The sequence below is a fragment of the Onychomys torridus genome, chromosome 15 (genome assembly GCF_903995425.1).
Source record: "Onychomys torridus chromosome 15, mOncTor1.1, whole genome shotgun sequence".
Taxonomy (NCBI): domain Eukaryota; kingdom Metazoa; phylum Chordata; class Mammalia; order Rodentia; family Cricetidae; genus Onychomys; species Onychomys torridus.
This window is the reverse complement of record NC_050457.1, coordinates 46,043,029-46,066,065: the sequence shown is the minus strand read 5'-3', so window position 1 is coordinate 46,066,065 and position 23,037 is coordinate 46,043,029. Positions and strand designations below refer to the sequence as shown.

The 23,037-nt window shown below is 41.1% G+C and overlaps 1 protein-coding gene across 1 annotated transcript in view; it reads right to left on the bottom strand.

Moving 5' to 3' along the window:
- Fyb1 (FYN binding protein 1) overlaps window positions 1–22,467 on the bottom strand; it is a 138,055-nt gene extending 115,588 nt beyond the window's left edge. Inside the window, exon 1 of the mRNA XM_036206699.1 lies at window positions 22,436–22,467. Coding sequence (XP_036062592.1) covers window positions 22,436–22,438 — 3 coding nt within the window. The 5' untranslated portion in view covers window positions 22,439–22,467. The remainder of the gene's footprint in view (window positions 1–22,435) is intronic.
- Between the last annotated feature and the right edge of the window lie 570 nt (window positions 22,468–23,037).

Genomic DNA, 23,037 nt, shown 5'->3' with positions numbered 1-23,037 from the left:
GCCTCAGCCTCCTAGGTGCTGTGATTCCAGGCAGGTGTCACCATTCATAGCCTGAATATGTTTATATTAGGGTAATATATATATATATATATATATAATATTCCAACTGTAGTATTTCATCAACATATTATAGAGTGAAATAAACATATCCAGACTTAGTGCTAGCACTTGGATTTAGCAGACAATTCCTGAGCATCTAGGGCTGCCAGCCCCATGTTGTGTTTCCAGGATTTTGCACTGTAGTTATAAACGCTTGAACATTTGCCCCACTGGCAAAAATTTGCTTTCTTGATTTGGGCTTATTTTTTAAATTTTTCCAGTGAGCCTACTTTTCCTGTTTACAAGTCTTGGGAATTCAGTCCAGCAGCTTTGAAGAAGGCACAGCAAGCCTCTTTGGCTGCTTAGCTGTCTCAAGACAAAAGAGGAATTCTCTTCAAGGGGCTTTCCACTTTTTGACTACTCTCCCCAGGTGGGAGTCAAACGGAAGCCTTCCCTGGGGCTGTCAGTCTCCTCAGCCTCAGAGCCCACTCACTGGTGTTATAGCCCCCGCAAAATCCGAGATTTTCCCAAGTGTTGTTGGAAAGAGGAAGCTGAGCCCCTTAAAACCATTTCAGAGGTACTAAAATCCTTCCAAGGTGATTTTGTGTCTGCATTAATGTTAGAAACATTTTAAGAAACATGAAGTATCAGATATCCCAGGAAAGGGACACATCGCTGAACACTCTCCCGCCATATTGGGTCATTAGATATGCATACAAAGCTGCAAAGGCAGAGGTGGTCATCAGCCTGGTTTTACAGAGTGGGAGGCAGGACTGAGTGAAGCGTCTCCTTCAAGGCACAGCAAGTAGCAAAAGGCAGACTCTAGAGTCACACAGCAGACCCGGTGGCTGTCCCCAGCCACACCAGGGCCCAGTGTGAGGGTCAGTGGCATACACAGAGCCCACCATTGTTTTATTATTTCCCTATATTCCCTGATCTCACAGAGATGTGGTATTAGTATATGAATACAGTATTAGGGGGGTTACAAGGTGCTTGGCATGCCTGACAACCATCTGATTTTATCTCAATAACTGTTGATGCTGAGAGAGTGATAAGCATTGAGAAGTGGGTCACCTTCCAGAGATCTTATTCTACATGGACACAGGGATTCTGAAAACGCCAACATGTAAGTTGAACTTCACAAAGGAAGCCTGTGGATGATTTACTTTGATACTTTAAAATACCACAAACACATGTAGTTGTAGATTCCCAGCCAACTCTGAAATCCATCTCACTAGGCTAGTCCTTGAACCTTCTCAAAACTAACATGTGAATTTCTTGGCTCCTCCTCCTAAGAGGATAAGTCTCTGAAGGCTGGTTGTTTAAAGGGCTGCCTGGAAATTGCTGGAGTTTCCTGTCTGTTCACAGTGTAGACAATATAAAACATTAATTTTTACTAAAAGCGAAGTGGTCAGGGTTTATATAGACCACAAATAGCTAGTATGTCCTCACAAAAGAAAGAATAAACTGATTTTCTAGAGTTGAGCATATTGGTAGAACAGCCATGAATTCTTCATGACTGTTTTAGTGGAATGTAGCATTTTTGACTCTGTATCTTAAAGACGATTTTATTAAAGTGAACTTTAAATGTGTGAACAAAATTGGGCTGCCTAGGGGATTTTTCCAAGTGGGTAGTAAACAATAGTAAAGAGAGAGAGAGAATCTGAATGTATGTGTGTGTTGGAGGGACATGGGGACTTGGTTGGTACTAAGATGGCTATTTTATTTGTATGTTGTTGTTTTTAATTTGTTCAAGACTTATGAATGAAGGGAAGAGATTTACAGGTTAGAAAAAAAGTTAAATGTAGTGTTGATGAACCTACTTCACCAAACTCAACGTTGATTAAACTGACACACTGGGGCTGGGCTAGAGGGTCTTCAAGTTAGAGAGAAGTTGGCTGAGGATCTGCCTTCTAAGGGTGCCTGTTATGGCTGCAGAAGACAGATCTGAGCTTGTTATGGTAAGGTACTGGTATAGATAGGACACAACATGATCAGGCTTTAGTAGTAGAGCCTTTTTAGAGAAAGGGCTCTGGGCTTGCCTGCCTGCATGTGTGAGGCCCTGGGTCCACTCGCACCACAAACAAACATCTACAACACAAAATCAACCCCAGAGAGCTTTAACTGCTGAGATGTGTTTACCAGAAGGAAACAGAATGCTATTTGGCATCACTATAAACAATGGTATCCTTGGCAATGAATTAGTTACTTTCTTATTTCTGTGACCAAGTACCTGGTAACCTCAGGCCTTGAGAAATACAGTCTGTCATGACAAGGAAGGCTTTGTGGGAGGACCTGGAGGTGGTTAGGGGCACGCCCTCCACTGTCAGGAAACAGGAGGAGAGGTGCAGCTGCTCCTGGAATTTCCTGCCTTTCCCTTGTTACTCAGTCTGGGTCCCCATCCTGTGGTACAGTGCCAACCATGCTTAGCACGGGTACTTACTCCTCAGTTACACCTCTCTAGAAACAGTCTTATAGACATGCCCAGAACTGTGTCTTCTGGGTGACTCTAAATTCAGCCACAACAACAATGAAGATGAACTATCCCAGTGACACAGTCTTGTAGAACACTACCATAGACACTCGTGGTTATTTAAGTTTAAATTTGTGTTCATTAAAATTTGTTGCAATAAGACATTTCAGTTCCTTGGTTGTGCTAGCCACATTTTAAATCAGTATCCACATGTATGCAGTGGCAGGGGCACTGGGCAGTGGAGACACATGACCTCAGTGAACACATGTATTATAGAGTGGTGCCTATAGACACATGGTCTCTCCTTTAGGGGAGACATTTCTTCTGACCAGCGTCAGGGACCTGTAAACAGGAGAGGAGAGGTTAAGCAAATATTTGGTAAGATCTGGACTCACAAATAGAGATTATGTTCAAAGAAGAAGCTTGTTCATGCCACATCAGGAGTTTAAACCTTGCCCACTAGGCTAGATAGCAGTCCTTTTCTATGAATCACCAGATAGTAACTATGCTCGCCTCTTGGGATGTGAATGTGAATTTTGCCAAAAACAATACAACTCTGCTACTGTATCATGACAATGAATGATCGTGGCTGTGTTCCATTTGTTATTTGAAAGGAAAAAAGAACTTAACATTGGGCTGGATTTGATTCACAAGCTATATTTTGCTGACCCCCACATGAGGCCAATGGAAGCCATATGTGTGTTAAAGCCAGAATATTATGTAACTGTATGCCTAGAAAGTGTTTTCTAGTAGCAGAGTAAAGATGGATTTAGGGAGCATAAGACACGAGACCATAGCAGTCTGGTCAATGAGGAGATGACCTAAGTTCTGAATGTAGCTCATGAATTGTGATTGGAGAAAAGGCAATGTTAGGGTGCTGGTGGCAGTGGAGAATATAGAGACTGAACTCACCAAGTTATAAAATGTAGAAAGAGGAACAGATTTGGGAAAGATGACTTCATTAGAGTCAGGTGATATTTGAGGGGTTGAGCATTAGCAGAGACTTGGCAGCTGAAACTTCCAGAGACAAAGAAAACCCAGGGAAGTAGGAGAAGTTTGTGGAAGATAAAGATGTGCTTGGAACATTACCAGATGGAAGGTACAGGGTCAAGGGGGCTGAGAAGGAGCTGTCTGAGGTTCGTAGGGGAAACCAGGGAGGAAAGGAGCTGGGAGACCAAGAGATTTGCATGAGAAGACTGTAAAGATACCCTTGGCATCGGCAATTAGGAAAAGGTTTTGAGCATCACTTAGAACTGACATTGCAAAACAAAATAAAACTGAGAGAGCGGCCACCAGCGTCTGCATCCTTGTTGGGAACTACATTAAGCAGGATGGGAAGGACAACTTGTTTCTCCTTTTGGTGTTAGGGTCGCCCAAAGGCAGCGAAAAGTGAATATCTTCCGAAGCTCACTAAGTAAAGTGTATGCAGCGATCACTCTGTGGGCAAGAAGGCAGGCAGGCAGGATCACGCTGGGTGAAACTTTGTAAGCTTCCTAGATCCAGTTGATGTTGTGAAGTAGTTTGGAACTTTTGTAAATTTACAATTGGAGTTCAGATTTTAGGTTAAATAAAAGAAAAATGGGAGTCTTAGGCTATTGACCCTAAGGGGGTTTTTATTTTTCTTGTAATAACCATTTTTTTTAAATTAACTTTTTATTTTTGAAATTACATTATAATTACATTATTTTTCCCTTCCCTTTCCTCCCTCTAAACCCTCTCATATACCCCTCCTTACTCTATTTCAAATTCATGGCTTCTTTCTTTACTAATTGTTGTTACACACACACACACACACACACACACACACACACACACACACATATATATGGATACTGAGGTAGCTTAAATGTAATCATCCCTCATAATCTCATAGGAAGTGGCACTATTAAGAGGTGTGGCTTATTGGAGTAGGTATGGCCTTGTTGGAGGAAGTGTATCATCATGGGGGCAGGCTTTGAGGTTTTCTATGCTCAGGATGCCACCCAGTGTCTCAATCGACTTCCTGTAGCCTACAAGATGTAGCCTTAGCTCCAGCACCACATCTGCCTGCATGTTGCCAGGCTCCCTGCCACGATGATAATGAACTTAACATGGACTTAACCTCTGAAACTGTAAGTGAGCCACCCCAATTAAATGTTTTCTTGACAAGAGTTGCCATGGTCATGGTGTCTCTTCACAGCAATGAAAACCCTAACTAAGACAGATATCCATATATATATCTATCTATCTATATCTATCTATCTATCTATCTATCTATCTATCTATATATATATATATATATATTCCTAAATACATGTAAACATTTCATACTGAAGCTACCTTAATCAATAGACTAACAGAAAATTTAATATAGGATTATGGGATTGAGTATTCTGCTTTTATAATTTAATGGTCAAAGAGTTAGTTCTTGCTTCATGCAGACATTTTAAATGACTTATAGCCACCTTTGAAAAGGTTTACAGCAGGAAAATATTTTACATGCTTTCTGGATGAATGTATCTCACCAAAAGTAGATCAATTTGCTTATAATGTTTTTAAATCTTGAAGAAATTGACCAAACCAGGTTCATGGTTTACAGGAAGTGCTTCTTTCTATAAAAGTTATTTGAGGGGTTGGGGATTTAGCTCAATGGTAGAGCACTTGCCTAGCAAGCACAAGGCCCTGGGTTCGATTCTCTGCTCAAAAAAAAAAAACAGTTATTTGAGTCGAGCAGTGGTGGTGCACGCCTTTAATCCCAGCACCTGGGAGGCAGAGGCAGGCAGAGCTTTGTGAGTTCAAGGCCAGCCTGGTCTACAGAGTGAGATCCAGGAAAGGTACAAAGCTACATAGAGAAACCCTGTCTCGAAAAACCCAAAAAAGGGGAAAAAAAGTTATTTGATCCTGAAAGAACTACTTACATTGGGGCATAAAAGTGGAGCACATGATGTGGGTATAATTTAGTTTCACCGGAATTAGGCACATCCCAGGAGAAATAAAACAGAATCACATTGACAGCAACTCCTTCATCCTGGGATCTCCAGGAGCAACTGGAATACAGTTGCAGCTGATACACAGTTTTGTTATGGGGTGACTTTGTTCTCAGGTGGGGTTCCTCTGAACTTCCTGGCCAGACCATGCCATGACCTGAAAAGTCGTTGTGAGAACTTGTAGCTCCTTTTGCATGGGTGGAAAGGTTTCTGAAGACGCCAGATACCGTGCTGAGCAATGCTGAAAGCAAAAGCCAGTCACCGTGCTTGTCTTCCTCGCTTTCCATTCTCAGATGACGGAAGTAGAATCACACACAGAACTTTGTAAGAATTTAGAAATGTTACCATCAAATTTTCTTAGAAGAATATGCAGAAAAGGTGTCAATAAATATGGAAAACCACAGAAAAGAGGATCTACAATAGAAACAGTGGTGGAGAAATCCCTGGTAGATCGTAGTATCACATTACGTAAAGTACAATGCATCCGTTGTTATAGTTCATTATTATATACTATAATGATGGAAAAGGTATGATAACCATGCAGGCATAAAATTAAGTGACTCAAAAATCCACAATATTTAATAGTCTTACAATAACAAAATTAAGGTAAGAAACTATAAACAGGTACTATTTTAGTTTCACATGTAATTCCTTCCATAATTTAGAGCAAATACTAAATAGATTGTAGTGTTTAAAAGAAAAGTCAACAGACCAAAGTCTATAGTATTTACCACAAATGTATTGATTTTTAAAGAAATTGCAACATAGAAGCCCAGCTAAAATAAATTATTCTAACCTCCTAAAAGAGACAGATTTGCAACCTGTGTCTGAATGAACTAAAAAAATAATAAATTAAGACTTTATATATGAGAATAACACTTAGATGTCAATAGATAAGTTCTCTAGCTGAGAATTCAGAGGAAGGAAATATGGACATTACTCAATATAGTGGAAATGTTCAGTTCAATAATAATTAAAGGAAATTAATTTAAAGCAGTTCTTTATTTTGTTCACTAAGAAATGCACCTAGAAAAATCTTAAATTTCATTCTGTCAGTCTATATATGCATAAACTAACAGAATTGAATCTCTTTGATTACCTCTTAGATTTTAATCTAAGGAAATCTAAAATTAAAAACAATTATCAATCTATGTATGGACATGATTATTTCAGTTTTTCTGACTGGAAGAATTCTGGCAATCACAACTATTGAAGAAAACTATTTGTATCATCAGGGAATATGTTATAATCAATACAAGAATTGTGAACAGGGGTGTGGTGGCACAAGCAGATCTCTGAGTTCAAGGCCAGCCTGGTCTACAAAGAGAATTCTAAAACAGACAGGGCTACATAGAGAAACTCTGTCTCAAAAAACCCAATATATAAATAAGCAAACAAACAAGCAATAATAAATTGTGAACAGTGTGGATCAACATGGGAATATGAATTACTCTTAAGTGAAAGGTAACATGATTTATAAAATATGATAATGGCCAGGCAGTGGTGGCACATGCTTTTAATCCCAGCAATGGAGAAACAGAGGCAGGCGGATCTCTGTGAGTTCAAGGCCAACCTAGTCTACAGAGCAAAATGCAGGACATCCAGGGCTACACAGAAAAATCCTCTCTTGAACAAAACCAAAACCAAACCAAACCAAAATAAAATATGGTAATGAATATGATTATGGACAAAGATCGAATGACTAAGTGATACAAGAGAAACAACCACAGCAGTGGATATTTTCAAATTACTTCTGATATATTTTAAGTAATATATACAAAAATACAGACAACTAGTCAAGGAAGTAGAACCAATAAACATGAATTTATTTTAATTAAATAAAAACGTCTCAAACTTTATGTCTTAAGACTAGGATTCACAGTATCAGTTTATCACAACTCACTAATAATCTTGTCCTAACCATAGTATCAGTTTATTATAATTCACTAATAATCTTGTACTAAACATAGCATCAGTTTATCACAATTCACTAATAATCTTGTACTAACCAACCTAGTGAGACTCGTGTAGAGACATCTGGAAGACTAAACATGAAGCAGCCAGTTCACTTTGTGCTCCGTACACTAGGTTAGTGACATTTTTTCTTACTTTAGGGAACTAACAGTATAAAGTATGTTATCCATACTTTTGGGGAGGTGCAGTCTGATTTGGATATTTCCGGTTCCTGATTACTTAACACCTTGTCCCTTTTCTTTCTCTCTCTCTTTCCAGATCAATGACCATGTCTCTAGGAACAATGTAAGAGAATTCAATGCATTGAAACTTCCACAATGTAATCGTGTCTAGCATAAAGGAAGCATTTGACAACCTGTTAGGCATTGTTTGTTATTGTATTTCTAATTTTAAAATGTGTGAAAAGACTTGAACCTTTTGTACCTCAGGACAATGTTATACTTACAGGAAAAAGAAACAATTTCTATTTCTAAAGAAATATACGCTTTTTACTCCCCAGATTATCCCATCTGTCAGTCTGTTTTCTGATATTCTCATAAAGGAGGGTGTAGTGAGAATAAATATTTCTATGAAATCAGAACATTCTAATGCAAGCAAATGAACTGATACAAATGCCCAAGGTAGATATACAAAGGTCTCTCTTTAACTCTGAATATGAGTGTTTCTGTTCACTTTGTAAATAATGAAAACTCACTTATCCTATGAAATGAGGATGTCCACAATCAGGGGAACCCAGAGCCTTCCTTCTCTGCTCTTTGTACACCATGCCTATCACCCATCACGAAAACTTGGGACATATCAGTGAATAAACCTAAGCAAAACTGCATCAGCGCTAGTTTAATGATGGTGATAGCTTTTATTTTATCAAGTAAGCATGAGGCCATAAGCAGGGTCTTAGTGTTTCCCATCATTTCATACAAATTGATTGGCATGAATCCCCTCACTCCCATCTAGAGTGGAAGGATTTTGTTTAGAATGTTGTCATGACTTACTAATGTGGAAGCACAGTTTTGCCTTAATTAGATTGGGCTTTTGTAAAATTAGGAGCCTGCCAACAAACATATATACTGCCTTCCCAGCATATGCAAGATCATATAACCAAATACATGTTAAAGGCGCCCGAGGAGCATTTCCCTGATGGAGAAGGGAAAAGCCGCTGGCGGGGTATAGCCAGTCAAGAGCCATAGGGCAGGTAGAGGAGCAGCGAAAGTGTTCAGGAAGAAGCAAAGTCGAGGCCACTTGTTAAGGGGAGGGTCCCACCTGCTCTGACCGTGGAAGAGTGGCCAGGCAGTGCCAGAGGCTGTCACGGAAATGTCAGGTAGTCTGCCTAGTGTTGGGCTTAGAAAAGCATTTACTAAAAATGTTCATAGAGATTTGGGGGGTACTTGGACTTTCATTTTCTGAAAAAAAAAATGTGTCATTATTGCATATTCTGCCTTCACAAGGGGAAAATGATAAAGTTTTTGTCCACATTTGAGGGGGAAAGATTATGGCTTTTTTTCCTCAGTGTATAGATGGCAGCTATATACAAGCATTGGTTGAGAGTATAGAATATGAAGAATATAGAAGAATGTGAAGAATATTAAGCTTATAGTTCCTTTTGCTGAGGCAACTTTCCCTCACACTTTATCATAAAACACTTAAAGCATAGGCATGAATTTCTTTTGTTATTTAAGCTGAAGGTGAATGTCTGTACACCTGCCACCTAGACTGCACAATTCCATCGGCTTGTTCTTATTTCAGGCCACCTATCCATTGAATCACTCATCTTTCCTTAGAAGAGATGACACATCCCAGAGTAAATTGTAGACATCAATATCCTCTGATACCAATTTCAAAACATCCCCAATCTCCTTTCACACATATATACTGAATATTAGCCAGAACCCGCCCCCCCCCAGGAGGCTGGTATATATTTAATCTAATTTTCGACTCTAGACATTACTTCCACTCCAAACATGTCCCAAACGAGCAGCCGATTCAAGGAACAGTGCTCTCCAAACCTCATCCTGGTTCTTTCTATATACCCAGAACTATGCACTGTGTTCACTAAAGAGAACAGAAACTGCTTGTGGGGTCATCGGGTCCCCTGTATTCAGGAACTAACCATGGACCATAAGGAATGGACTGTGTAGGATCCTTATTCATGTCTGGTGATGGAGACTGACTCAGCCTGGTTGTTGGGAAGGCGACAAGGAGAAATGGAATTTCCCAGCAAGGGAAAGCTAAGAACTGATGGAGATAGGGTTTCTCCACTCAGTTTCTAGTCCCCAGGAGCCCTAGCCTTTATCAAGCATCCCTCCGTGTTTCTCCAATGTGGGTTGAGTACTCTTAAGTGTTTTCTAGAATAGTAAACAGTGTATATTGTCAAACAGAAACTTCCATTATAGGTACCTATGCATACACTATTTATTGCCATTTAGTTCAATACGGATTTTAACAATTAAAGCAATAAGGAATTATAAATGCAAAGACGTCTTAGTTTCTAGTTCGGTAAGTATCTTTGCCCAAGAAGATACCATTCTCCCAGGTCCAGTTTGACTATTTGTGTGTAATGAACCCAAGGAAAAGAGAAACCCATTTCCCTCTGATCTAAGGGTGGGTCTGGCATCAGTCCCCAGGAATGTGCCTGCTGCCCATTTGCAGGGAGCGTGAATTACAAATTAAACAGAGGGACTTACCATGTGGAAAGGCAGAACAGTGGGGCAAACAGAGATGCCACTGCTTCCCTCTTGCCTTGCTCGGCTTATCAGTTTGACTGTACTGGCTCAGGTTAGTTGGCTTCTCCCTCTGAGAACTGAACCACCTGCAGTGCGCATGCTCAGTAGCTTCAAGTGAACTCTGCCTAGAAATTAGAAATTACGGTAGTTCCTCCCTCAGGGTCATTTCTTGGTTTAAGCCCTCTTTGGAAACTCCCTGAGTCACCTTCCCCACCTCCTAGGTGACTAATCTGAACAATGCGCCTCTTTCAGGCCTGCTGTCTTGGGGCGGCCACGCTCTGCCACAGAAAAACTCTGCCCTGCTCTGAAGCGCTGCCTCCTGCGGTTATGGGTACATGTCATAAAATTAGTTTTTCTCCGGATGAATGTCCTCTTGTGATAAACTCAGCTATCATCCCCCTTCCCCCTTTTGTAGTGAATAGCACTGTAGCAAGTTCAACGGGATACTTCCATACATTGACAAATCAAAAGGTATTCGTGCGCAGCAAGCCTCCCTCCCAAATGTCCCAGTGTTCTTGGTAGAGGAATTCTTTCATCTAAAAGTCTGTCGTAAATCACATTGCGCAGGTATTTATGCCAACTCTACCGCTTTTAGTCTCTGCCAGGGTTTACATAAAGGTTGCATTTATTGCTGTCTTATCAGTATTTACAGCTGAACTCCAAGGATAGCATGGTGAGTCTCAACTCAGGTTCTAGAATTCCATATCTGAGATTAAGACACGTGACAAAATCCTGAAAGTTTTGGTGAGGAAAAGTTTTGTCAATGTTTTAAAAGAGCATATAACATTTGGAGGTGGGAAGATCCCTTATGAAGCAAAAGTTCTCAATAAATTATGAAGAGACAAGGAAGCATTCTTTAACCTCTTTAAACACTTTGACTTAGGTCTGTTTTGAGGTTCTTTGCATTTTTTTAAACCTATAAGTGAATAATTTTTGTATAGTTTTGCATAGGATTTGCCGTATGTCAGGCACTACTTGAGACATTCACACATAAATCATGTGATCTTTATAACACCTCTGTTAGGTAGGTATAATGATTTATCCATTGTACATGTGGGGAAACTGAGTCACAGAAAACTTGCATTGTTCCAAGTCACAGAACTAACAGTGAACAGAGAACTGAGATTCACGCACAGAAGGCCAGCCCTGGGTCATATCAGTTAAAAACTGTCTTTCCCTGAAAGTGAACAGCTTTTGCTTAGAATTCTAGACACTGGCATGAACGGGGCTCACACTGGCTAAGCAGCAGATGAACAACTAAAGCGAACTTTGGGTGCTGCTATGACTTGGGAAGTAAGACAAAAGTATCTGTACTGCCAGAAAAACATCAACATTTCTGAGGCTGGAGCTGGGGCTTGAACACCTATTGTTTTCAAATTTAGCAGATAGTTCAAATCAACCCTCCCTCCCCGCCTGAGGACCACTGATTCAGAACTTCCTTCCCCATGTCTTAGAATGGAGAACTGTAAATTCAGCAACAGAAGGTGCTAAACGTCCAGTGTCATTGTGAGCAGTACCGTCGTCCTGTCACTATGGATCTGGCTCTAGTTTGGGATCCTAAAGAAGTAACCCGAGATAAGCACAGAGCCAGGGAGAGTGGTGTGAAGTCACACCGAGAATACAGAAGAATATAGACAATAAAAACAAGAACCCATCAACAGAACCTCCTCAAAGATTTGTCTACAGCACAACATTTTGAGATGCAGGAGTAAAGCCATTCCCTGGTGAGAGAACCCCAGAGAATCAACAACTGAAATATAGGTTTAAACTGGGTGTGGTGACACATGTCTTTAATCCCAGCACTCAGAAGATGTGTTCGCCAGCCTATTCTCCATACCAAGTTCCAGGTCTGCCAGAGCTATATAGTGAGACCCTGCCTCAAATAAATACATCAGATAAGTAAGTAAATAAGTAAAATATAAGCTTACCCTAGATTAAATTAAAAATAGCAGCTTAGAAATCACTTTAAGAATGTAGGTTCTACTGAGAAATACAATAATACTCAAAGAATATTTGAACAAAGGTATATATATTTGCAAGAATGCACAATTAAGGAAAACAGCATTTTTTTTAAAAAATGGAAATAAATAGTTTATCATTGATACAAAGACTTGATAGAGGGATAAAACTTTCACTCGTCGTAGATAAGGTGAGGAGCCACCTTCATCTGCATATAGCTGGGGCTCCAAGGACCTGTGATGTTAGTGCTTAAATTGAGTGTCCGGGTGAATTTTATGTCAATTTGACATAAGCTAGAGTTATCTGAAAAGAGGGAACCTCAATTGAGAAAATGCCTCCTTAAGATCCAGCTGTAAGGCATTTTCTTAACTAGTGATTGACAGAGTAAGGCCCACTCCATGGTAGGTGGTGCTATCCCTGGGCTGGTGGTCCTGGGTTCTACAAGAAAGCAGACTGAGCAAAGTCAAGGGAATAAACTAGTAGGCAGCATCCTCCATGGTCTCTGCATCAGCTCGTGCCCCCAGGATCCTGCCCTGTTTGAGTTCCTGTCCTGACTTCCTCCAATCATGATCGTGGCTGTGGAAGTGTAAGCTGAATAAACCCTTTCCTCCCCAAGTTGCTTTGGTCCTGGAGTTTTGTCACAGCAACAGTAACTCTAACTAAGGCACCGAGACGGTGATGGAGAATTGGGAATGCTGACCACCCTAAAAATCAGGTGGAGGAAGAATGAGTGGATTAGGAGATGACGCTGGTAAGTAAATTTAGAATCCATCCAGAGAGATAAAGGAATCCAAAACTTGAATGAGCTGTTGGAATCACTGTAGAAGGAAACCTCGGTGAGAAGACTGAAGTAAAATTTGGGGAGAAGGAAATCCTAGAATTTTAGAGAATTGGGGAAAGATCAGCTTTATATCCCACTGTCAACTCTAGCTGATGGGGAATGCCTTTCATCAGTTCTGATGTTTTACTGGTGCACAGTGACTGTCCTTCGTTTATGCTTTGTCCATGGTGAATTTCATGCTACGTGAGATGGTAGAGCCTTATAGAACCTAAAATGCTTGTTGCTTTCAATGGACACTAAAAATCCCAACCAGTATAGGAGAAAACAAATTTGTGCTTCAATAAACCATACTAAAGGTGCTGCTGAGCCTGAAGATAAGCTCCTCAGAGAGAAAGGAGAATTCACTACAGGGAATGACAGTCTTGAAAGGACATTATGTCGGTGACTGTGGAAGTCAGAAGCCACATAAGCCATCAGAGAGGTGCCTCAGAAGTGGCTCCTGTACTTGTGGCACATGTTTGAGGACCAGGGTTCGGATCTCCAGCAGCCCCCCAAAAGGCGGGCTGTGAGGCAGCGTTCCTGTAACTGTAGTACCGGGTGGTGGAGAACAGGATCCTGTGGCTCACCAGTCAGCCAGTGCAGTCCAGTTAGTAAACTCCAGGTCCAGTGGGAGACCCTGACTCACAAAGCAAGGCGAAGACTAACAGAGGACACCTGACATTGACCTCTGACCGCCACCAAAGTCAAAAGCCATACAAGTAAGCCTGCAAAGTGCTGAGGGAAAGTTAACTATTAATTTTAGAATATTTAAATTCAGACAAATTTTCATTTAGGAGTTGAAACAAAACAAAGATGTTTCAGTCATGTAAAGGACATGTATAAGTTTTAGTATATAACAGCACATTCTTTCCAAATGGTTGCCCTTCTCTGCTGTGACCCAGAATGCATGGGAGAACTTGTTCCTCTGTCTTACCCTATCAGAAACATACCATGTAACTTAATTGGAGGGGGGCGTGGTTATCTGTAAGTGAAAGTAATGTTAATCTTCTAGAAGGTGGAATTTTAAGAACTGGAAACAGCTGGAAGACTGTGGTCAAGAGGATAATCTGACTGTGTTAAGGCCCTTATTGTGTTTAGGAGAATAATAATGGAAATATAGACTAATTTTGGAAATTGTGGTAGTTTGGATAAGAGTGGTTCCCATAGGCATATATATTTGCATGCTCCATCCCTAGTTGAAGAACTGTTTGAAAGGATTAGGAGGTGTGACCTTGTTGGAGGAGTTGGGTTATTGGGAGTCAGCTTTGAGGCTTCAAAAGCCCACCCAGGCTCAAAGTCCCTTTCTCTCTTCCTGCTGCCTGTGGATCAGGATATACAGCTCTCGGGTCCAGGGCCATGCCTGCCTGCCTGTGTGCTGCAATGCTCCCTGCCATAATGATAATGGCCTAACCCTCTGAAACTGTTAGTCATGGTGTCTCTTCACAGCAACAGAGCAGTGACTAAGATGGAAATTATTAGACAGTAGACCAAACTGATATGTGCTTGTGTAAGAAGATATAGGAACCTAGAACAGAAGCATGTGACATAAAAGACTATGGTAAGTATGGAGTTTTATGAATTGCGTAGAGTCAGGAGCCCAGAGAAGGAGTCACGCCTGTGTGTCAAATGGGCTTTTGTATGACACAGGAGGCACTGGAGAGAGGTGGATAAAGAAGACAGAGTGAAATTAATGATGCAGCAGGTGTGTGTTAGCACTTACCTTTAATCACAACACTCGTGAGCAGAAGCAGGGGCAGAAGGGCTTTTGTAAGGATGAGGCCAGCCTAACATGTATGCATATACACACATATATGTGTACACACATACACATAATCACCTAGTTACCTATATGGAAACATATTAGATGCTCAACTCACATCACAAGCGTAAACAAATCCTGACACTTAAAGAATTAAATGTCCATATCAAATCTTTTCCAAAATATTTTTCAAAAAATATTCAAGGGAAAACTAAGAAAATGGCTTTAATACTTGGGGTAAGGAATAACTTTTTTAAAATCACACAAAACAAGACGTAATAAAATTCTTACTCTGAAATTTGACAGCATTAACTAACATTTTAAATGTCTGGCCAATGCGATGGCTCATTGAGTAAAAGCACTTGTTGCCAAACCTGACTACCTGAGTTTGGTCTCTGGGACCCACACGCTAAAAGGAGAGGGCCAACTCCTACAAGTTTGCCTTCCGAGCTACACAAGCCTGCTGTGGCAGGTGCATACCCCTTCCCTCTAAGCACACACAGGTAAATAAGCATAATCTCTCTCTCTCTCTCTCTCTCTCTCTCTCTCTCTCTCTCTCTCTCTCTTTCCCAGACAGGGTTTCTCTGTATAGTTTTGCACCTTTCCTGGAACTCACTCTGTAGCCCAGGCTGGCCTCGAACTCACAGAGATCCACCTGCCTCTGCCTCCCGACTGCTGGGATTAAAGGCGTGTGCCTCCGCCACTGTCGCTGCTGCCGCCACCACCACCCGGCAAATAAGCATAATTTAAAAGATTTTTAATGCCTGTATGAAAAGAGATACCAAAATGAAAGTAGGAAGTCATTTAAGAGAATAAAGTTTGCAAATCATGTAGTTGACATGTGACTAGACCCGACAAATAGATAAGAACTCTTTACAAACGAAAGCAGAAAAATCTGTGAAAACAGAGTGAAAGGATGTTGAAATGGTGAAGTTGAAGACAGGGGCGATAAATGAAATACTTCTTGAGACTAGATAAATGAATTGTAATTGGACTCAACAGCAGTTCAGTAGGTGGACCCACTGCCCCAAAGTGACAAATACATATTAAGAACAGAACAGCCGGGCGGTGGTGGCACACGCCTTTAATCCCAGCACTTGGGAGGCAGAGGCAGGCAGATCTTTGTGAGTTCGAGACCAGCCTGGGCTACCAAGAGAGTTCCAGGAAAGGCGCAAAGCTACACAGAGAAACCCTGTCTCGAAAAACCAAAAAAGAAAAAGGAAAAGGAAAAGAAAAAAGAACAGAACAATGCACAATAAAAGAAAAAATTCAGATGCTATTAAAAAACTAAGCAATATTATATTCATATTATATATGCTAATTCATATTACATAGAGACTATGTGCTATTTCTAAGTACCCATAGATGAAAGGAAAAGTATAAAAACCCAGCTATGAAAGGCTAGACACTACTTTTAATACAGGCATTTCTCTGCAGAGGGAAGGAAATACACACTCAAAAAGGGGCTAAAAGCAGAATTTAATTATTTCTTTTTCATTTATTAAGTAGGTGTCAAAGTGCTACTGTGTATTAAGTACAGGAGGCAAGAATGAAAATATCTGTTACATTATTAAATTAAATATACATTGAATTTGTATTGATTATCTATTTTTGAGATAGAGTCACACTATGAGGCCCCGGGTGGTCTTGAACTCATGGTCATCCTGCTTCTACCTCCTCATTACTGGGATTACAGACGTGGACTACCAGATTTCATGGGGCTATATTTAATAGAAGGACACAGGAAAGAAAGGTCAGATAGAATACATATCTAAGAACTAGGAAAATGATACTGAAGTTACCAAACCAAGAACTAGATGACCACACCTTCCCACTTCACAACATGATAGTGTGTCTCAACCTAAGCTCTAAGAAGTGGCCCTTGTTTCATCCCACATGAACTGGCAAAATATACGAATGAAAGATGTCACTCAAAAATTGAAATGCGGGGCTGGAGAGATAGCTCAGAGGTTAAGAGCACTGGCTGCTCTTCCAGAGGTCCTGAGTTCAATTCCCAGCAACCACATGGTGGCTCACAACCATATAGAACGAGATCTGGTGCCCTCTTCTGGCCTGCAGTCATACATGCTGTATAATAAATAAATCTTAAAAAAAAATGGGTTGGGGATTTAACTCACTGGTAGAGCGCTTGCCTAGCAAGCGCAAGGCCCTGGGTTCGATCCTCAGCTTAAAAAATGGAAATGCTCATCCTCGGCTTAACACTTGCTTGGTGTACCACAGGAAGTTTTAATTTTTCACATACTTGACTTGTAGGAGGTTTGGACCACAGTCCTCATGGGACTTTTCCAGTTCTGATTGCCTTGGAACTCTGTCTCTCCCCTGGGCCTCCATTGTAGTCCCTCAAGGTACTTGTTGGATTGTCCTAGGAACTGTTCCACCTCAGAACCTGTAACTTGTTCTCTAACTTGGTGACATTCAAAATTGGGAGGGCCATCATTTTGAAACTATGAGGTAAAACTGATGATATTTAACACCATTTTAGAAGGAGCCCCACTCAAAATGGGGTCAGCCCATACCACCCACTCTTTTGTTCAGCAGTCTTCATGGACCTTTGTGGTGCACAGCAATAAAATCAATTTCCATGACATGAATGACTGTGTTCTTCAAAAATTCATCTGCTGATAGCCTAGCCACTGAAGCGATGGTTCTCAACCTGTGGGTCTTGACCCACTGGGGTTGCAGATCAGCTATCCTGCATAGCAGATGTTTGTATTACATTCATAACAATAGCAAAATTACAGAGATGATGTAGCAACAAAATGACATTATGGTTGGAGGTCACCATAACATGAGGAACCATATTGAAGAGTCCCAGCATTAGGAAAGTTGAGAACCACTATGTTAAAAGCATGGTATTAAGGGGTAGGGCCTTTGGGAGGCATTTATGCATGAGAGTTCTACAACCTCCAGACTGTGAAGTACAGATTTCTGTTGTTTACAACTACACTGTTAAGGTATTTTGTTAGAGTAGTCAAAAATAGACTAGATAGCCTTCAAGATTCAGTGGTTATGTGACTATGGCCTATTCCTTAACCACAACATGCCACTCTCCCTTTTGTCCATTAGGCTGGTCTTTGAGACCCAAGGTCAAGCCTGCTTTGCATGTTTTCGATCTATTGTTTCTTCAGCTGGAAGTCTTTAGCCCCTTCCCCATGCCGAGTTCTGTTCACCAGGTGCCACCTCAGGTTTCCATTTCACATTTTAGAAGCTGCTGCAAGGGTTCCAGGGTACAGTGAGAATAGAGAACCAGCTCTGTCTTAAACCTCAGCTCCCCAGAGACCAAATATCTGTCTAAAGAGACCATCTCTCCTCTACTTTCTAATTCAGCTTCTTGATTATCTCCTTTAGGGATTAGAGTATGGTACATCGCTAATTTGTTTCCTTTGTGATTGTTCACTTCCAAAGAGCAATGGCTCTGCAAGCCTGGTCTAGTAGCCTCTTCTGCAGAGTGGGGAGTTAGTTAGAAATGCAAATTCTCAGGCTCCAGTCTGGGCCTTCCTGGGGATTCTGAGGTGCACTGACATCTGAGAACCAATGCAGTGAATAGAAGCTTTAGGAATACAAGATCCCATCTGTGTTGTTCACACATTGCTTGCCCAGTAGCAGAGCCCAGATGTGGAGTAATGGCCCAGCAAACCTTTGATGGACAGATGAGTGCTAGCACATCTTAAGCATATTTCTTTCATTAAAGCTCACGTGTAGACAGAGAGCTAAATGCAGGGAGTAAAACAAGCCAAGAACACTAAACACAACCTTTACTTTTCTCAAAATTTATGCATAAAACATCTTTCTGCACAGTATGAGCATTTGAAAATCTTTGTGCATTATTAGAACACCTGCTTCTCCATTTTGCTTCCAGTAAATTCTATAAATTGGCATACCTAAAAATACTTCTCATAAGACAAGGTATCATCCTATTATTATTTTAGAACTGTAAAATTATCTACTGTATCTAAGACCAGATATTTGAGATGTTGGATCCATTGCTTTTGTCTTTTCCCTTTAAAATTCTGGGATCATATTATGAGAGACGGCATCAGCAAACACTTGGGCTAGCTCTGTAGCTTTACTGAGCTGCTAGAGAGGATTTGGGTCAAGATACTTTATGATGAAATGAGGAGGCTGAGCCTGGATCCCAGTGCCCCTTGCTAGGGGGACATGAGCTCACCACTGTGAGTTTACAGAGCTTAGCCATTTTAACATCTGATGTATTTATCCTCACATAGTCCCAAGTGCTTTTGTGCTCCATTCCTACAAATTTCTGCAGTTTCTTTCTCAACACATTGTTGGGAGAGGCCAATAAAAGGCAGATTTCTCAGTAACCACTTGGGTCATCATATGGTCCCATGCCTGGATATTCCTGCCTGAAAGAGGCTAGTGGTTTTTTTTTTTTTTTTTTTTTTTTACTGTGGTAACACTTCAGAAGACCTTGTGGGAGGGGAGGGATGAAAATTAGAGGTACTTAATTAGTTCATCTCTGCCTCTGAATTCTGGGACAAAGATATACAACAAGAGAAACCCACCCTTTCAGTCTCCCATCCCAAGGACACCAGAAGCATTTCCCTGGAGTTAGCACTCTGGAAACAGGGAAGTTCATGGTGGTCATGACAGAAGCAGGTGTGGCTACTGATTCCTTGTTTTGATAAGCATGACCATCTTTGTGAAGAATTCTCCTCTTCTTTTTTTTTCGGAGCTGAGGACCAAACCCAGGGCCTTGTGCTTGCTAGGCAAGCACTCTACCACTGAGCTAAATCCCCAACCCCTGTTTCTTTCCCATGGAACTGCTCTTTCTAGAAAGTTGCACAACGTAGAAAACTCCAGGCTCTGAGAACTGACAGATTTGTGATCATATCCCAATTCCAATATTTAATAACTGTGAGCATGTTATCTAGTCTTAGACTTAGTTCACTTAGCTATAAAATGCACAATGGCTTATGTATTATGGTTTAGAATGAAGATGCCTCCCACAGCTTATAGGTTTGAACATGTGGTTCTTGCTGGTGGAGTGGTTCTGGGCAGTTGTGGTACTTTTAGGAGGTAGGGCCTAGCTAGAGGAAGTGGGTTACTGGTGTATGTGGGTAGGTCTTATGGGATATACACTAACCCCAGTTCCATCCAGGGTGTTTTTGCTTCCTGATCTGCTGAGACATGAGCCATAGCCTTACACTCCTATTGCCAGGAACAAGAGTTGGCCCTACCACCATGCCTTCTCCACCATAATGGGTTACATTCTATTAAAGGATGGTCCAAAATAAGCCCTGCTTCCCTTAGGCTGTTCAGTAGTGCAGTGACAAGGGAAGCAGCTAATGCAGGCAGTCAGTATCCTTCAGAGTTATTACACGATTTAATAACTGTATCTCAGGCTCAGCAGTGTTAACTGCTAATATCACGTTCTTCTTGGGCTTCTAGGAAGTGTCTATGTCTTCTTAAGAAACTGTGTTGGGGGTTGGAAGGAAGGAGACCAACTTCCCCCCCGTGTCTGGTATATGCCTGGGCTATGACGGCCTCTTTGTAATTCTACCTTTCTATGCACATCAGTCCAGTAGGAAAATCCCTACCATCACTGGCATCACTAGATGGGGAAACAAATGGGCATTTAAGAGACTTGCAAAGAAGCATGAGAATGGAAAGGAAAGTTAACCAATAAGGAGCAATAAATGTAGATGTTTGACATTATATATACTATGGTATCTCTCGGGGATAAAGTGAGAGTCTGCCTGGTATAATGTTGTTATAGTATGTTGAAGGTAATTCTGGGGAGCAGAAAAAAGTATAATTTTGATAATCTGCAAAGACAGATGTGTATATACAAATGTAGGCATGCATGTACAACACTGCAGTGGGGTTACTTATTAGGTCACTGTCAGGAGGCAAACTTTAAACGTATCCTCAAGAGAAGAATTGGTATTGGAAATCTTAAGTGTGTGTGTGTGTGTGTGTGTGTGTGTGTGTGTGTGTGTGTGTGTGTTCCCCACTTGGTCATTTTCTGGTAGTTTTATCAATGGAAAATCATCAATGCTTTTGGTGAGCTTTTCTATATCACAGTAAGGAAAAAAAGGGGGGGAACGAGACAAAAAAAAGTGAAATGTCCAATTGTACCATCCTAAAGGAGAGAGTGGGAAACAGAAATAAGAGGGAAACATATCAGGCATCTCCAACCACATGAAAATGATTAAGATAAATTATGGATTCCATCTAACTGTTTAAAACGGCCCATCACTACAAATGACATTATAACTTAGATATTAGTTATGCTATTTTAAATTAAAATACAGCGAGGAATTGCTTTATACATTATAATAGCACAGAAAATTATACTTACAAAATATGTATTTAAACTGGTGAAATTCTAGAAGACTATGTATATATTGTTCCTTAGGATTATAGAATTCTTTACTGTTTCATTTATATAGACCTCCATTTTCTAAGAAGCTCTGCAATTAATATGTTTGATTTTTACAGTAAGAAAATACCAATTCTGGAGAAATAGCTAATGGGTTAAGTTTCTTTTCTGAAATCATCACGTTGTTTCCCTTTAGGAACCCACACCCTGTAGCCCTGTGTAAACCATAGTACCCTCCTTCAGTTTGGAAGAAGGCATCAGTAACTAAGTCAGGCTCTTTTCTAAGAGGGCTGGACCCAGAGGCTCAGCATGGAGAGACTGTGGCATGGCTGATGCCAGGCATGGCTGCTGGTAGGGTTGCGTACGTTTCCTCAGCTGCTGTGCACTCCCTTCCCCTATGACTTGGCAACTCTCACCCCAGCTCTCTTCCTGCTCTCTCTCCCCCAATGCACTGACCTCGGCCATCTCTTCATCTTGCCTCTAGCACTTCTGGATAAATCTTTTGCTTTCCCCATGACAATAAACACAGTCTCTCTCCCTGTCTTCTCACTGGGTACCACCAAAAGAAGTAACTACATCTGTATCAAGAGAAGGGACGGCACACCCCCGGTCTTTGGTGGTTGGTTGGTGGTGTACAGAGATGGTCTTGAGAAGAAAGAAAAATGGCTGTCTTCCTGAATCAGGGAGCAAAATTCCACACAGTTTGGGGAAGCTAAATTTTTTATAGGTAAATAATGGGAAAACTGTGGAGCAGAATGTCAGTGTTGTAGCTTAGCTACATTATAGGTTAAACTAGTTTTTGTGGCACACCTGGGAACCCACTCACTATTTTAATATGCTCCAATAATGACTGTCAGTTAACTTTGGGAACACAGCCTGTCCCTAAGGTTTGGACTACATGAGCTTTGTTTTCTTTGCTTCATTAAAACGGTAAAATACATTTTTAAGCAAAAATATAATTCCTTTTCCAAAGTCCCCCAAATGGCACCCCTCTGCAGCAATGCTACCCACCACATGTCCCTTGGACCTCTGTCTGAGACCTGAAGCGCTCCCCCAGACGAAACATGGCTGTGTTACTGCCCTGTCCCACAGCTCTCTTCAGCATCAAAGAAAGAATTCAGCTTTTCTTCCTGTGAGGCAGCTCTCTCTCTCCTGACAGCTAGGCTCAGAAAAGGGAACTCCCAAAGCCTCCATCTCAAGGGGCATCATAGACACAGCAGCTTCCTCAATGCAGGGGCAGCAATAGGCAAGGGGCAGTTGCAAAGGCGGTGAGAACTTGGCCATGAGCCCCCTCCTCCCCAGTGCAGAAGACTAGCATGCTTGCCAGGAGTCCAGAGGAAACCATAAAGTCGGTGACTTACCATGTTTGTTGGATTGCGCCGCTACGCCTGGCACTCTGTGACTTTGCAAATGCTGCGACTCGACCCTGGCAGTGAATGTGCAAGTTAGCTGTGAAGAGCATACTTCCTTTTCAGAGCAGTGTGGTCTAACCAGCCTTCACACGTTGATATGGAAGGCTCTATTTGCATTTTATCTCAGCCCAGGAACACCCTAGGACCGGCCAGGTTTCTCTTTGTTATAGTTTAATAACACAAGAGAAAGGATAGGGGAAGTTTTGAGGTCTGGAAGAGTAACACCAAACTGAAAAAGGGTCTGGATACTGAATTCTCAGTGTTATTAACCTGTTTGTATTTAAGAGCCTCTATTTTGGGATACATGTGAATGTATGTATCTGTTTATTATATCTCTGCCTACATTTATCTGTCTGTCTAATATCTTATATCTATCTATTAATCATCCATCCATCTATATCTATCAATCTATTGTTTGTCCATGTCTGTCTATCTATCTATCTATCTATCTGTCTGTCTGTCTGTCTGTCCGTCCGTCTGTCTGTCTGTCTGTCCATCCATTTATGAAGGACCACACTTAGTAGTGATTGACTTGACTGGAGGTATAACAA